The 17,558-nt window shown below is 39.4% G+C and overlaps 1 protein-coding gene across 1 annotated transcript in view; it reads left to right on the forward strand.

Annotated features, from left to right (window-relative positions):
* The window catches only part of cat (catalase), a 47,848-nt gene that overhangs the window by 9,358 nt on the left and 20,932 nt on the right, over positions 1-17,558 (forward strand). Inside the window, exons 3-7 of the mRNA XM_043706238.1 lie at positions 2,825-2,935; positions 8,230-8,360; positions 11,535-11,639; positions 14,213-14,338; positions 14,848-15,039. Of these exons, the coding sequence (XP_043562173.1) occupies positions 2,825-2,935; positions 8,230-8,360; positions 11,535-11,639; positions 14,213-14,338; positions 14,848-15,039 (665 nt within the window). The remainder of the gene's footprint in view (positions 1-2,824; positions 2,936-8,229; positions 8,361-11,534; positions 11,640-14,212; positions 14,339-14,847; positions 15,040-17,558) is intronic.

Below are 17,558 nucleotides of genomic sequence, written 5' to 3' on the forward strand. Positions count from 1 at the left end.
AGTGGGGAAGGGGATGAAGGTGATAGGTCGGGGGGGGGGGGGAGGGGAGGGTGGAGTGGCGAGGTGGAAAAGAAGATAGGCAGGTAGGACAAGTTATGGGGACAGTGCTAAGCTGGAAGTTTGGAACTGGGGTGAGGTGGGGGAAGGGGAAATGAGGAAACTGTATCCAAATTGCTAGTTCTTCCTGTATTCCATTAGATCTAAGCTTGCTAATCAGTCTCCCGTGGGGAACTTGTCGAACGCCTTACTGAAGTCCATATAGATCACATCTACTGCTCTGCCCTCCTCATTCTTCTTTGTTACTTCTTCAAAAAACTCAATCAAGTTTGTGAGACGTGATTTCCCACGCGCACAGCCATGTTGACTATCAGTCCTTGCCTTTCCAAATACATGTACATCCTGTCCCTCAGGATACCCTCCAACAACTTGCCCACCACCGAGGTCAGGCTCACCGGTCTATAGTTCCCTGGCTTGTCTTTACCGCCCTTCTTAAACAGTGGCACCACATTTGCCAAGCTTCAGTCTTCCGGCATCTCATCTGTGACTATTGATGATACAAATATCTCAGCAAGAGGCCCAGTAATCACTTCTCTTGCTTCCCACAGAGTTCTCTGGTACACCTGATCAGGTCCTAGGGATCTATCTACTTTTAACTGTTTCAAGACATCGAGCACTTCCTCCTCTGTAATCTGGACATTTTGCAAGATGTCACCATCTATTTTCCTACAGTCTGTATCTTCCATATCCTTTTCCACAGTAATTACTGATGCAAAATATTCATTTAGTATCTTCCCCCATTTTCTGTGGCTCCACACAAAGGCCACCTTGCTGATCTTTGAGGGGCCCTATTCTCTCCCTAGTTACCCTTTTTTGTCCTTAATATATTTGTAAAAACCCTTTGGATTCTCCTTAATTCTATTTGCCAAAGCTATCTCATATCCCTGTTTTGCCCTCCTGATTTCCCTCTTAACTATACTACTTCATTTATACTCTTCTAAGGATTCACTTGATCTATCCTGTCTATACCTGACATATATGCTTCCTTCTTTTTCCTAACCAAACCCTCAATTTCTTTAGTCATTCAGCATTCCCTATACCTACCAGCCTTCCCTTTCGCCTTGACAGGAATATACTTGACCAAGTTTTGGGCTGAATGCTTTTTATCTACCACCTCCCTCTGTCTTCTATGGGCTAGCCAGATTTCCCTGTATCTGATGCCTGTTTACTTTGCGAATGAGTTACCCCCCCGTGGGGAACTTTCTCATATGCCTTGCTAAAATTCATGTACCCCACATCCACTGCTCTACCTTCATCATATTTTGTCACATCCTCAAAGCATTCAGTAAGAAATGTGAGGCATGAACTGCCCCTCCCAGAGCCATGCTGACTATCTCTAATGAAATTATGGGTTTCCAAGTAATCATAAATCCTGTGTCTCAGAATCCTCACCAATACACTACCCACTAGAGCCGTGAGACTGACTAGTCGAATTCCTAGGATTAGCCCTATTCCCATTCTTGAATGCCTATATGTTGCTCCCTATACCATGATCTTTTGCTTTCCTCAATATCCTTTGGCATCTATCAAATGCCTTTTGGAAATCAGTACAATACATCCACAGATTTCACATACTGTCAACACCCCTTCAAGGCTACTTTTGCCAATCTAATTTGGTTAATCTTCATGTAGATCAAAATTACCTTGGGTTCTTAGAATCATAGAGATGTACAAGATGAAAACTGACCCTTCGATCCAACTCATCCATGCTGACCAGATATCCTATATTAATCTATTTCTATTTGCCAGCACTTGGCCTATATTCCTCTAAACTCTTCCTATTCATATACCTGTCCAGATGCCTTTTTAATACTGTAACTGTACCAGCCTCCTCCCCGTCCTCTGGCAGCTCATCCCATATATTCACTAACTCTGCATGAAAAAATTGTCCCTTGGGTCTTTTTTTAAAATTTTTACACTCTCACCCTAAATCTATGCCCTCTAGTTCTGGACTCCTCCACCTCAGGGAAAAGACCTTCTCTATTTACCAACAGTGCCCCTTATGACTTTATAAACCTCCTATAAGCCTCCTCGGCGTCCGATGCTTCAGGGGAAAACAACCTCAGCCTATTCAGCCTCTCCTTATGGCTCAAATTCTCTAACCTGGCAACATCCTTGTAAACCTTTTCTGAATCCTTTCAAGTTTCAGAATATCCTTCCTACAGGAGGGAGACCAGAATTGCATGCAATATCCCAAAAATGACCTAACCGATGTCCTGTACAGCTGCAAAGTGACTTCACAACTTCTATACTCAATACTCTGACCAATAAAGGAAAGCATACCAAATACCTTGTTCATTATCCTATCCACCTGGGGCATCACTTTCAAGGAGCTTATGAACCTGCACTCCAAGGTCTTTTGATCAGCAACACTTCCAAAGACCTTACCATTAAGTGTATAAGTCCTTTGGATTGAACAATGATACACATGCCTTGACTGCATTTCCAGTTTATTCTGAACATTGTCCACTCAAGCCAAAAGCTGATGAATAAAATGCGGCCACCTTTTAGGGCAGTAATACTTATGTGCCCAAAATGAATAAATCAAAAATAAAGGCTCTTTGTGATTATACTGTTCCTTTGAGTCCTGTACGTTAATGTGATCTTGCACAGTGCTCTAGTTCATTGAACTTTGAACATTGTTGCATGTGTTACCCTTCGATATACAATGTGTACGTTCGGGTATAATTAAGGTGACTGAAGTGAAATTTGAAAATGAAACGGGCGACTGTTAGAGCTTATGACTGTCTTTTTACCTTTCTGTTAGGTGCCTTTGGCTTCTTTGAGGTGACCCATGATATTTCGAGGTACTGCAAAGCCAAATTATTTCACCCAGTTGGAAAGAGAACATCTGCATCTGTCCGCTTCTCAACAGTTGGTAAGAGTTCCTACTCTTCTTTTTTTTAAGGTTTGGGGTCAATTTTGTCTGCTTCCTTTTTTTTTGTTTTTGTTGTGCGTAAGTAATGTTTTTCCCCATATCAAAGGTATCAAATCTGTCTAGCTTCCTTTTTTGATATTAAATGGTGGATTGTAATATTATGGTTCTGGTACTTAATAAGTAATCGAGAGACCAAGATTAATAATCCCAGATCAGATCCCCCAATGAGAGTTTACAGTTTCATTTTAAAGGTTGAAGTTGGATCAATAATGAATACCACATTTTTGGTTTCTCATGAAAACCCAGCCAATTCATAAATATTCTTCTGAGAACTGCCATCCTTGCCAGATGCATATGTGAGTCATCAATGTGGTTGATTCTTAACTGCATCTTAAAGGAAACTTTTTTTTAAGGCTGTTAATGTACAAGTTTCAAAAACATCAGGTTAATTTGCACTGCTTTATTCAGTGTTGTGAGCCAGTGACCAATCACTTGCCTTGGCTGTAATTCAGTTTATTCTGAACATTGTCCACTCAAGCCATTCAGTTGTTCAAAAGCTGACGCATAAAATTGCTGGCACGTTTTAGGGCAGTGATGCTCATGTTCCCAAATTAATAAATCAAAAATAAAGGCACTTTCTGATTATACTGTTCCTTTGAGTCTGTAGTTTATCACTTCTTATCTTGTCTAAGTGTTGGGAACGTATTGTCTGGGAAATTTATATTATTCCATGACTTGTCACTTAGCATAGCATTGAGGGGAGTGTGGGGGAGGGGGGGGGTGTCCATTTTTAAATTGCTAGGTATGTTAGTTACCTGGAAGAATCAAAAAGAAATTTAATACATTCCTATGGATTGGCATTTCAATCTGAGATTTTTGGTGTTGCCTGTATATTAGTACAGCAACATTTAAGATGCATTTAGACAGACACACATGAGTAGACCGGCAATAGAGGGATATGGAGCATATACAGGCAATTGGATTAGTTTAGAATGGCATTGTGGTTAGTACAGTTATGGTGGCCAACGGGCCTGTTCCTCTGTGGTACAGTTCTGACTTCTAATTCTCTGTAATCCTCTCCACAGCAGGCTATTCACAGACATGTTAAATTATACTGCACAGTTTCAATTTTAAAAGCTAAACAGCTTCACTATACTCCTTTTTACATCAGTAGATATAATTTGAAGAAATAGTCAAAACCAAAACAGTGCCTTGTTCTGCAGACTTGCTGGATATTTGGATATCTTCATCTGACTGCACATCAAGTGAACAATTTGTCTGCAAATCCACGCTGCACTTCAGAAATTAGCATCTTAATTTGTTTATCTGAAATCACAAAGCCTCCCTTGTTTCTTGTAGGCATTTTCATGTTGCCAAAAGACAGAAATTGCATATTCTAAAGTACAGCAAAATCTCAACTCTACAAACACAACAAATGGTTTCCTGAATATTTAAACAAATGTTAGCAGAAATCTACAGGCCTACAAAGTATATAGTTTAATTAAAGTCAGCACAACAAGAACAGAAATGCACATCTTGCTTTTCAAAAAAAAGCTTGACTTTTTCCTTTTAAGAAAAAGGTGAAAATATATCAACAAGAAGTGTAGGATACAATGACAAACTATGGAATAATGTAGTTGCCCACTCAGCAAAGGCCATGCCAAATAAGAAGTGATAAAGAGCCAGGTTTCTAAACTATGCTCATGGTTTCAGAGTGGCAGAGGCCTCCATTATTGACTTTGCTATCTACTAGGACTCACCTGCTGTAGGAGAAGGGCATCCTGAGTTCAGAAAATGCTGTATTTACTATCGAAGATTAACATTGTTATGTTTTGACATGGCTCATGCCACACAGATTTCAGTACAGTTTTCTTGATGTGGGCAATGGTTGATAATGAAGGCAGTGTTGTCTTGAACTAGTTTGTTAGTTTTATATTCAACCGTGGGCATTAATGTGTAATATATCTATAGCTTGTATTGGCATACCAGTACTTAGCATGAACCCAACATTAATAATTTTCTATGTGAAGAATTCCAGCAGAAGTGAACCATTACCATTACACGTGCTTTTGCCACGACTGCCTTGGAGCTTTTGCTCATCCCGGTCATCACCGAAAAGGAAAGATCCACAAGCCTAAAACCTGTAAGTGCAGAGCAGTGAGAACAATTGAAATCTGTCTTAGGAAAAAAAGCATTGGAAGCATTTGGCTTCCCCATCCAGGAGGAACCAAGATTGCTTTGATGAAGACAAATTAAAATCCAAGAGTTTCTTCCAAAGAATCAGGAAAGCAATTTACAACTTTGAAACAAACCAGGATGAGACCACTATAAAGGCAGTAGAAAGGACTTGCTTTAAATCAGGAATTCTTGTGTTCTAATAGGTCAAGAGTAGCAGATTACAAATTGACTACAGTCACCAATGATCATGCATCTACTAGAGAGATGAGCATTTCCTTGAATTTCGTCTGGAAAGCATCTGCTATCATCACTTCACTTCAATTTTCAGTTGATGTGCAGTGCACAGGTAGTTCTCCTGTAACACTATATAGTTGCTTTCCAGCGAAACCTCGCTTAATAGAAAATTGTTAAATAGAAGTAATGGGGACTGGAGAAAGCGGACGTGGGGGTAGACCAGCAAAAATCACAATCACTCAAAAATCACCCAAAGGCCTAACGTGCACACAGTATAGCACAGTCTGAATGAAAGTTTAACTCTCGTTTATTAATGAATCAAAAATAACAATAACATTGAAAAAATATTGTTAATGCAGGAGTCTCGTCGTCATCATCACTATTGTCAGGTGCAATTTTGGTTGCAGAAGTGAAATGGCTGTGGTTGATTTGTCTTCTGACTGTTTGTTTCTTTCTTGGGGGTTGGTTTAAAAAAGACATTCAGTTTTTGCTGCTTCGCCCTACTTCTGAATTGAAGAAGCTGTTCACAGGGTGCCAAATAATAATTTACTGAAGGAACTGCAACCCTGCTGTGTTCTGTGTTGTATTCATTGTCCTCTAAGAGCTGCAGCTGCCTCTCAAATTCCCTCAGGATGGAAGACAAAAGAGAAGTGCAAGGCTGTCATGGTATTACATCCTGGACTTCATCTTTTTTATCTCCAGCTTCCATTTCCCCTTATCAACAAGCTGTTGTAGATCAGTTGTAGAGAGTGGAACTCAAGCAGCTCGTCAACATCCTCAATTTTCACTTCTTCAAACCTAACCTGCTTTGCAAGGGCAACACAATGCTCTTTGATATTTGGAAGCACCTCTTTAAAGCTGCTGCCAAACTGCATGCAGCAGTCCTTACTGACATCATCGAGGAGAAAGTGAGGACTGCAGATGCTGGAGATTAGAGCTGAAAATGTGTTGCTGGAAAAGCGCAGCAGGTCAGGCAGCATCCAAGGAACAGGAGAATCGACGTTTCGGACATAAGCCCTTCTTCAGGAATGCTGAAGAAGGGCTTATGCCCGAAACGTCGATTCTCCTGTTCCTTGGATGCTGCCTGACCTGCTGCGCTTTTCCAGCAACACATTTTCAGCTCTTACTGACATCATCCCAGGCCTCTACAATAATGTCATAGCATTCTTGATGTTTAAGCTCTTCAAAAATTGAAGAACTCTGTCCTTATCCCCATCAGTAGCTGCAATCAGCCTCTTGAATGTGCATCTTAAATAATAAGCTTTAAAAACCTGATATTGCACCCTGGTCCATGGGCTGAATGAGAGAGGTTGTGTTTGGAGGTAGCAGTAGTGCTATGGTGGCTGAATGGCTTGGTGCATTATCCTGGATGAGGAGAGCCTTGAAGTCCACTTTTTTTTTGTTTGCAATATTATTTAAAAGCACCTTCCAGAACATCATCATCAGTAAGCTCAGAAACAAATTCCCCTTTAGTCAACCTGTTTTGCTTGACCTGTAGTGGATGCCTGGAGTAGACTTGGGGTAACCTTTCAAGGCTTGGAGGTTGGCCTCATTCCTGAAGAAGGGCTTATGCCCGAAACGTCAATTCTCCTCCTCGGATGCTGCCTGGCCTGCTGTGTTTTTCCAGCATCACATCTTTCAACTCTAGTCTCCAGCATCTGCAGTCCTCACTTTCTCTTTGGAGGTTGGCAGACTGGTACACCACCACAGGCTTAAGCTTTAAGTCTCCACTAACATTGGCAACCAGCAGCACAGTCAGAGAATCCTTTGCCACCTCAAAGCCTGGAGCATGTGCTTCATTGTTAGAAATGTAGGTTCTTGCTGGCATTCGCTTCTAGTATAAACCTGTCACATCCAAATTGAAGATTTGACCTAAGGTATAGCCGCCTTCATCAATTTTTTTTTTAAATAGGAGGAAATACCAGCGCAAGCCTCTCATCTGCATAGGTAGATTCACCACTTTGTTATGGAATGCATAGCATTTCCTAAAGCCAGGCACATCTGCAGGATTTTGAGTACTGTTCTTTCTATTTTCATAAATAGATATTATGTTGAGAGAGATTGTCCCAAGTCGCTTTTTTTTTGTTTGATCATCTTTCCAAATATTTAGAAACCTCTCCATCTCCTCAAGTTTCTTTGGCTGTGACCTCTTAGATTTGCTGGCACTCAGACTTGTTCCAGCTGTACAGCTTGCTTTAATCTTTTCATATTTGCCTCGCATGGTGGGTGAGGTAGACTCCCTTATTCCTGTTAAGTGAGCAGTATCCCGTTGTCTCTGTATGCCCAAAATGCTTTATAGCATCTAGCTTCTCTTCCAGTGTTATAGTCTTTCTTTAGCATTCACCATCTGGATGCTGTGTGCTAACATTCTTGACACTATGCCCCTCCATGTTTTGCAAAAAACAAATCTGAGTAGATTGTGTGATATGTAGGTACAAGAACAAATTAGAGGCAAATGGTACGTTTTAAGAGTAATGCAGTCCTGCAGGAATTATACAATATTCTCGTTTTTGAGGGAGAGCAATGAGTATTCATTAGTTTAATTTTTGAGATGAAGCTGCTCAATGTATAGTACTGTACCCCTCTCGTGCTCTACAACAGCTGATGTCAGCGCATGCCCAAAATAGCACAGAGACCTTGGTACTGGCAGTGGTGCATGCATGGAATGAAGTGTGTGAAATGATCACTGCTGGAATCGTGCTATTGTGAACAGAAGTAAGCATTCTCAAAAGTGCCATTCCCTAATTATTCGGCAACGTTATAGCCAAATTGTGCTGCCAAAATACGCTTTTTATGAGAAGTATCTGTATATCCAAAGATTCTGTTATTGTAACATTCAATCACTTATTATTGATTTGATTGATCTACCTATCTATCTATAGGTGGTGAATCAGGTTCTGCAGACACCGTCCGTGACCCTCGAGGATTTGCTTGTAAGTTTTACACTGAGGATGGAAATTGGGATCTAACTGGTAACAACACCCCCATCTTCTTCATCCGGGACCCTCTCTTGGTTAGTGATTGCTGAAGACTGGCATTTAATGTCTGTGTTGAATAACAAGTCCGTTGAATATTATGGAAAGATAATTCTTCCCATAATGCTTTGAATGCATTTCTCCAACTTTTCAAATAGTTTTATCTAAGATATATTCTACTAAAATCTTTTGTATGAATCTGTTAAAAATATTTTAACAGAAAATTTTCTATTAAAATGTCAAAATCAAGATGTTGTTTTGCTTCCAGAAGTACCTTGCTAAGAAATTCATTACTGAAACACATGGGAAATATTTCCAGTGTGATAGTGATAGATAACTACAATACTCATTAGGAGAAGCCCCAATTTTTCATGTGACTTTATTTCCCTCTTTTATCTGTGTACTTTTATCATAAATGCTTAAGAACAACATCTATGGTACTGAAAATATAACTTTTTTATGTTGAAAGTTAGAAATTCTCTTGATTTGAAAGTGAGCAAGTGGGAAAATAAGCTCCGCAGGCTGACGTCCCTTGCAGGTGGTTACAAGATTGAGTGAAATTTATCATTTATGGTGTTTTATTTGCCTTTTGAGGATAATTCTGATATGTATTTATAATGGCAATTAGATAACTAAGGTCATTGCCTTGTAATTATATTCAAACTTAAGCAGCGATGCCACTGTAAGAAAAGGGTTTACTTACTCCATTACAAAATACGTAATGGAAAAATGCACTTGTGGAAAGTAAAATTTATTAATCACTATTGCGTTTATGGTTTGCCTCTCTGATTCTGCTTCTCTCTCCTTCTCCTCCTTTCTCCTTTCACTGTGGTATGTGGCAATGTTGCCACTTTAAAAACCAAGGACAAAATGACCTTTTTTGAACAGAGGCCTTAAAGGCAAAGGTGACAAAGAGTCTAATTTAGCAATGAAAGGGGAGTGACCAGTTCTCCCAGTTCAGGTTTTTTTTTCTAGTTTGGTTTTAGCTGTAGCAGGCACAAGATGGGTGGATCTAGGAGAGTTGCAAGCTTAGAGTAAAGAATTCTTCGGTCTTTCTTCTGAAATCTCTCTTGGATGTTGTTCTCGTGCCTGTAAGAATCTGTGTTTGAATTTACCTTTTTGCTATTGGATGGGTTTGAGGGGTTACAGTAATCGAACAGTTAATTAGTTAAGTTGCTGTGTTGGGTTGGTTATTATTCTGAATTCCGCTTTCTTTTGTTTGTGTTTCAACTGTAGTCATAGAATCAGAGTCATAGAGATGTACAGCACGGAAGCAGACCCTTCGGTCCAACTCGTCCATGTTGACCAGATACCCCAACCCAATCTAGTCCCACCTGCCAGCACCCAGCATATATCCCTCCAAACCCTTCCTATTCATATACCCATCCAGATGCCTTTTAAATGTTGTAATCGTACTAGCCTCCACCACTTCCTGTGGCATCTCGTTCCATACACGTAACCACCCACTGTGTGACAAAGTTGCCCCTCCGATCTCATTTATATCTTTTCCCTCTCACTCTAAGCCTATGTCCTCTGATTATGAACTCCACCACCACAGGGATGTTTGAGTTTCTCACCATTTTACACACAAACATTCTGCTTTTTCTGTTCTTCCTGCAAATCCACACAACGCCGACAGCAAAGTAGCTGGTTATGATCGGATGTAGCAAACTCTGTTACGCTCAGTATCTTCATGTTGCAATGTAATAATATCCAGTCAGAAACCTACCCTCACTCATAGAGGAAACCTCCCTGGGACTGGAAGTGTGGACTGGGTAGGAAATGGGGATTTTAATCTGTCACTGAGCTATTTTGGAAATCTATGCTGCACATGGACACTTCTCCACATTACATTCCATCTGCCAATGACTTGCCCACTCGGTGAAGCTGGCTGTATCGGGTCACAGCCCCTTTGGTTGTCCCCACAGCTTTTTCTCCCACCCAACGTGGGTCTTGTCAATCACCCTAGAGACATTCCATAGAAACATTTGAAGATAGATAGGACCAGGGGTATGCCAGTCGGTCTCCCAAGCATGCTCTGTCATTTGATATGATCAAGACTGATCTTCGAGCTTCGTTCCCTACTCCCATCCTCTTTCCCCCCCCAACCACTCAGGTCATCTTGGTTCATTTAGACACAAGAACCAAACTGAGATTGAGAGAGAGAGAAAGGTTGTATATGAGCAAAAAAGAAAGTGAGAGAGAGAGATTGTCTTGGAGTTGGCAAGACTATATGAGCGTGAGATTGTGTATGAGAGGAAGAGATACTTATCCCGGGTGTTTAAATAAGTTCTGATTTGCTAAAGAATGATTTGACTGGCTGCATCATATCTGGAACACCCACTTCATGTATGCCTTTAAAATAAGAAAAAGCTAGAGTCTAGGCTACCTTCTTAAAATATTTTGAGGGGTTCTGGCCTGGTTCATAACTTGTATGTGTCCTTGGCTTTCATGGCTGTCTTCAGTCTTAATTTTATTTTGACAATTGTCATAAGAAATGGAGAAAAATGCATTTATATTCCTGCCTGATGAGTGTGAACATTATCTCTCTTGCACTCTCTAAAGTACACAGGACTCAAAATGAAGAGTCGAAAAGGTATGCAATTTTTTTTCTTAAAACACATCATTTGACTTTGAAGCTTTTGGAATTAGCCTTTCCTTGGAGCAGATTTGGTGGAAATTAATAGTTTATATTGTGATACAGCTGCTTGAACATTTTTGTACCCTTGGGGGAAAAAAGTGTGTTTAATGTGTAATTCACTGACAAACTGGTATCATATCTGTAGAAAAATATGTTAACTCCAGCCCAGATTTCTGGGGTAGGCAAAGGTCTTCAGATAGACATATCTGGAAAAGGATAGTCTAAATAATAGATATATTTAATTATGTTATAGTGAAATATGTAACTCTTGTTTTGTTACGTTATTTTGAATTAACAAAATCTGTTACTGAGAAAAAGATGCCAGATGAAAAGCAATTCCAGAAAACCATTTTTGAAGGAATACTGGGAGCCTGTTGGCTGAACTATGGAATCAGAATTGCTAACTTTGGGTTGGTTTATTCCATTATAAATGTGAACATAATAGTAACAAAAAATCCAAAAAATCAAATCTGAAATTTTGTTTTTTATGATTTTCTGTTTGATAAAATGGCTGCGTTTTCAAAGTGATTCATATGTTCATATTCCTCTTTCTCTCGCTTTCTATTTTCAGTTTCCTTCATTTATCCACACCCAGAAGAGGAACCCCCAAACCCACCTAAAGGATGCGGACATGACCTGGGACTTTTTTTCACTTCGTCCAGAGACACTTCACCAGGTGAGAATTTGGGCAGTCCTTGAAACACAGTGAGCTGTTGGATGGTAGGAATTAATGTGTACAGGTAGAACTACAGGTAGTTCTCCTTTAAAGCGTTCCTGTGCAACATTATTATAGAAAATCACATAATGGGAAAAACCGGGTTGGTATGAACCACCAAAAATATCAGTAAAAATCAAAACTAAATAATAGCCAAACACACACGGAAGCATTGTCTAAGTAAGTCTTTAAATCATATTTTAATGTAATAATACAGTATTTTTAACACTTTGACACTAAAATCACAGAATACTGCACTGTACCTTTCACGGAGCTCTTCACCAGCGTGCAAGCTGACTGACCACCTCCAGATTCTCCCCCAGTTTGAAATAAAGTTCCTTCCAAACGTAGACTATAATTCACAGTTTCAAGGCTTGCAGCGCTAATTGCATTTCTGCTTCAGCTGAACACACTGAATTTGCATTTTGCAGACAGGATCACTAGGCTGTCTTTTGCTGTTTGGGTAAGTGCCGGAAATGGATTTGCATAACAGCAAACAGGAGTTGTCTCTCTTTCTAAAATAAAATGGTCCACAATTCGCTAATCACTTAATAGCCAAATCGCTTTTAATAAACGTGCATTATAGGAGAACTACCTGGATGGGATCAGCACAGTGAGGGCACTTAAATTGCTTTTGTTAATTTGTCTAGAAGTTGATATTTCCTGAGCAAAGCATTTTCTTGACGTTTTATATAAATCCATGCTTATTTTGATGGTCTGTATGTGGTTTACTTTGTTTTCCCTCTGAAAGTGGCTTAATAAGTTTTTGAAGTTTCCTGTTTGCTTTCTTTTTTTTTGTTTTGCTTTAAATGTTGAGAAGCATTAGGAATGAGAGATCATGTCATAACTAAGCTGAAAGTTATGAAATTACACTATCTCAAAATGCTAGCAACTTAGGACTAAATCAGTTTGGGGTATTCGGTCAGCGCAAACAAGTTGGACTGAAGGATCTGTTTCAGTGCTGTATAGCTCATGACTGTCCTACTTTAAATTTGTTTATAAAGGTAAAATAGTGGAAATCTGAAATAAAATGACAAAGTTTAATTAATACTCAGCAAATCTGACAGCAGCTGTGGGAAGTGAAACTGTCGATGCTTGAGTTCTGTGACTTGCCATAAGAAGTAGAAAAAGTCAGAAATGTATTGGGTTTTGACCAAATGAAAGGACAGAAAGGTGGGAAAATGGAGGGATGAAAGAACAAACTGGAAGGTCTGTGCTAAACTAACAGTGACTGACAAATGCTGTCATGGTGCCAAAGAGATGGTACTAGGACAAGAAAAGCAATAACTAAAGGTGTGAGTGGCTGCTTTCTGAAAGCAAATAAACAGGACATCCCAGCAAAGAGAAAGAAAAACAAGATAACGAAGAGATTGCAATTTGAAATTAATGAACTCCAATGAGTTTGGAAAGCTGTAAAGTGCTGAATTGAAAGAAGAGGTAACATTGCTCAACCTTGCATTGATCTTATTTGAAACACTAGAATTAAAATGAAAAATTCTCAAAGCACTGAGAATCTTTGAAATAGCTTTGTACGTTGGAAAGCTAGTGAAAAGTGGAATGCTGGGATCATGGAGTGGGGAATCTATTTCCTGCTTTCTTCTCCAACACCAGTGTAGTTTATTTCCAGTTAACTTGAGGCTGAGGGGCTGAGTCCAAGTCAACTTCTCTGACAGCAAAGTTGTAATCGTGAGTTCTACAGTACCGAAAACAATCCTTCAGCCCTTCAAGTCTGTAGTCTGTGCAGGTCAAAAACAACCACTTAACTGTGCTATTTTTTAGCACTTGACCCATAGCCCTGGCATCGCAAGTGCACATCTAAATACTACTTAACTGTTATGAGGGCTTGTGTGTCTGCCACCCTTAGTGCCAGTAAGTTCAAAAGTCCCACCAGCCTCTGTGTGGGGGAGGGGAGTGGATTCTCGCATCTCTTCTTTAATCCCTGTCCCTTACCTTAAATCTACACCTCCTGAGTAAGAGTTTATTCCTGTCTGTCATCCTAGTAACTTCATACACCATAAACTTGTTCCCCCCTCGATCTCTTCTGCTCCAAGGAAAATAGCACCAGTCTATACAATCACTCTTCATAACTAAACCTCCCCAGGCCAGGCAACATCCGGTAATCTTCTCCACACACACACTCCAGCGCAAACACTTCCTTCCTTTTTATATGAATTCCAGAACTGCACATATGGTATGTAGAAAGTGAGAATTAGCAGCTCCAATGTGTTAAATCCTATTCAGTCATTGCACTTAACTCTTGGTTTTCAGAACTGGCATTTTGACTTTGTTCAGGTTTGTCACTGCTGCTATCTTTGTCATATCAGCTGGATTGTGAGCAGTCTGTTTTCTGGCATTCTGCTGATGAATAATTCAATGTGCTTTTCAATGTTTTTACTTAATCTCTTTCTCAGTCGGTGTCCTGATTGCACCTTGCCAATTATTGGGATGGAAGGGAGACCCATAGTTGAGTCTGTGCTCAATCTGCTATGATGTGCATAGGATATATTTTTAGATGCAGTATTTCACTATCCTAGGTTGGCTTCCTGTATAGTGATCGTGGAATTCCTGATGGATATCGTCATATGAATGGGTATGGGTCGCATACTTTCAAGCTGGTAAATGATAAAAAGGAGGCAGTGTATTGCAAATTCCATTTAAAGGTACAGTAAAATTTACTGATTTGTGGTTATAACTTTGGGTGACAGAGGTCAGGGTGCAGACTTTGATAACTCTAATCACAAAAAAAAGAAATACTGAAATTTCTAATGACCTACATAATGCAGCTGTGCTAATTTCTCAATGATTAAAGACTACATAAACTATGGATTTTCCACACCATCGCGTCTGTAGCATATTAGTTTAGTTTGGGAGAAGGCTAATGAAGGAGTAGTTTTATTTATCTGGGGACAATTAGATTAAGATTACTCTTTGGAAATGACTTCAGGTCAGTACAGCTGGCAAAGAAATGGGGACTGATTGAGCTAAAACTACATAATCATTCCTGTTGCTAAATAGTTACAGTTTTTTAGTTTGAATATCTAAATCATGACAGTTACTGTGTTTACGGGAAATGAAAGCAAACAAAATATGACGTCCCAATGTTTAAAAGTCTAAAGCCAATGTGCATGTAGCTGAATTGATAGGATTTAAAAGTAATGACTTTTCACAGACAAATCAAGGCATCAAAAATCTTACTGTTGAGGAGGCTCGCCAGCTGACTACTGACGACCCTGACTATTCCATTCGTGATCTCTACAATGCTATTTCAACTGGAAATTATCCGTCCTGGAGTTTCTACATCCAAGTAATGACTTTTCAGGAAGCACAAGTACATCGATGGAACCCCTTTGATCTCACTAAGGTCAGCTAATGAGGTTTGCAAATTACAGCTTAGTTAAAGATAATATTTCTTAAGCAAGGCTCTCAAAGCTGTAGGTTTTATTCAACCAATTGGAGTGTGATCAATACCGAATAAATTCCTCAAACTAAATTTTAGGCTCAGCTGCCAGGCCACTCAGCCACTGCTCCCCCCCAGTCAGGATGAAACCATTGTGAATTTCTGAAATTACAGCTCCATTTAAACCATTGGAGCAAAGAAGGAAGAGAGGTCACTTGATAGAAGTGTACAAGGTGATGAGAGGCAGAGAGAGATTTAGTGGCCTGAGATTTTTTTTTCCCAGGGTGGAAATGGCTATCACAAGGGGGCATAATTTTAAGGTGATTGGTGCAAGGTTTAGGGGAGATGTCAGAGGTAGGTTCTTTAGAGCGGTAGTAGAGTCAGACACATTAGGGACATTTAAGTATTTCTTGGATAGGCCCATGGAAGATAGTACAATGAAGGGTATGTAGGTTAGTCTGATCTTATAACAGGATTAAAGGTTGACACACCATCAAGGGCCGAAGGGCTGTGCTATACTGTTCTAAAGTGTAAACTTGTAGTAAGTTCCTTAATCCTGCAATTCCTTCTCAATATATAACTAAAAGGAAGTATAATTGGGTCAGACTTTGTCAGCCAAAGGTTTATGGTTGGTAATTCTTTCTTGTTGAATATTGATCAGCTCTCTAAGTGGTGTACGTTCTATTAGAACTTGATCTTGCAGCATGCTGCTTTTTCTAAAAAAAAAACTTATCTCGACCTATTCCTGAAAATCCTCATTTTATGAAGATCCAATGATGGTATGAAAGAGCTGGGATGATCTAGGTTAAAAATCACACAACAACAGGTTATAGTACACATTTATTTGGAAGCAGTAGTTTTCAGAGTGCTGCTCCTTCAGGTCGTTATGGAGTATAAGATCGTAAGACACAGAATTTATAGCAAAAGTTTACAGTGATGCAACTGAAATTATATATTGAAAAAGACCTGGATTGTTTAAGTGTCTCATCTTTTAGAATGACCATGTTGGTTTCAGTTATTTCATGTGTAAATCTCAGAACTTTGTTTTTAAAGTTACATTCTCAAGTGAACTTTAACAATAGGTGCCATGTCAGCTCAGATAATGCATTGAAGGTTTGAGGTGCCCTGTGTGAGGCTGTCTGTGGCCCAATGTTCAGACTGATTCTATTCCGAAAAAAGGGATTTACAGAGTCTTACATGGATTCACGCAGTTTTTGTGGGAGGGGGGAAAGAGTAAGACGCAGAGTGCGAGGCAGAGACAGAGCGAGTGCAAGAGAGAATCCGCAAGACAGAGAGCGTGTGGAGAAACATGGCACCTATTGTTAAAGTTAATTTGAGAATGTAAAGTTTTTTTTTAAAAAAATCTAGGATTTACACATGAAAGAACTGAAACCAACATGGTTTCTAAAAGATGAGAGACTTAACAAACAATCCAAGTCTTCTTCAATATATAATTTCAGTTGGATCACCGCAGTATACTTTTGCTATAAATTCTGTGTCTTACGATCCACAACCACCTGATGAAGGAGCAGTGCTCCAAAAGCTAGTGCTTCCAATAAACCCTGTTGGACTAGAACCTGTTGTTGTGGGATTTTTAACTTTGTACACCCCAGTCCAACACTGCCACCTTCAAATCATGGAATGATCTAACTTGATAGGTCTATCGAGCAGTAGATTGTTAGAGTTTGCTGTCTGTGTCTCTCTTTTTTTGCAAACAAGTGGTTTCTCTTATTCCTTTGTTTTTAATGATTGAGAACAGTTCCACATTTGTGAAAACTAATAGAATAAATAAGAATGTGATTGCCATTAAATATGCTAAAGATTCAGGATGCTGCTGGATAGCTCATTATAATGCTTTTTTCACTGCTCCAACAGAGAACAGAAGTAATGTTGAAATAGTAGCTAAATGATAAATATATTGAGTAGTTACTTTAAGCTTTGTCGAAGTTTTAAGCATTGTGCTCAATCTTACACTCCATGTTGTAGAAACAATATTGAATTATTGGAGAATCTCCAAGACTGACCCTGAGGCTGTTTTTTATTTTTAAAAAATTTTGCAATAGCTTCATTTATGAGCAAAACTTACGAAGTTGAGGAGAAGGGTAAGGGAGCATGGTAGAGACCATTAAGTAGGATTTGGATTCTGAGTAAATGAATCCCTCAGATTCAAATAATGTTAAGGATGTGAAGATTTCCAAACATCAACTGGGACTGCCATAATGTTAAAGGTTTGGAGAGGACTTTGTGTGTATAAGAACATTTTCTGATTCAGTATGTGGATGTACCTGCAAGAAAAGATGCAAAACCTGACATACACTTGGGAAATATGGTAGGATAGGTGACTGAGATGTCAGTGGGGGAAGTATTCTTGTGCCAGCGACTATAATTCTGAGCTTTAAAATATTGATGGAAAAGGATAGAATGGCTGTAAAAGTTCAAGTTCTAAGTTGGAGGAAGGCTAATTAGGTATTAGGCAAGAACTT

Source organism: Chiloscyllium plagiosum, chromosome 16 (genome assembly GCF_004010195.1).
Source record: "Chiloscyllium plagiosum isolate BGI_BamShark_2017 chromosome 16, ASM401019v2, whole genome shotgun sequence".
NCBI lineage: Eukaryota > Metazoa > Chordata > Chondrichthyes > Orectolobiformes > Hemiscylliidae > Chiloscyllium > Chiloscyllium plagiosum.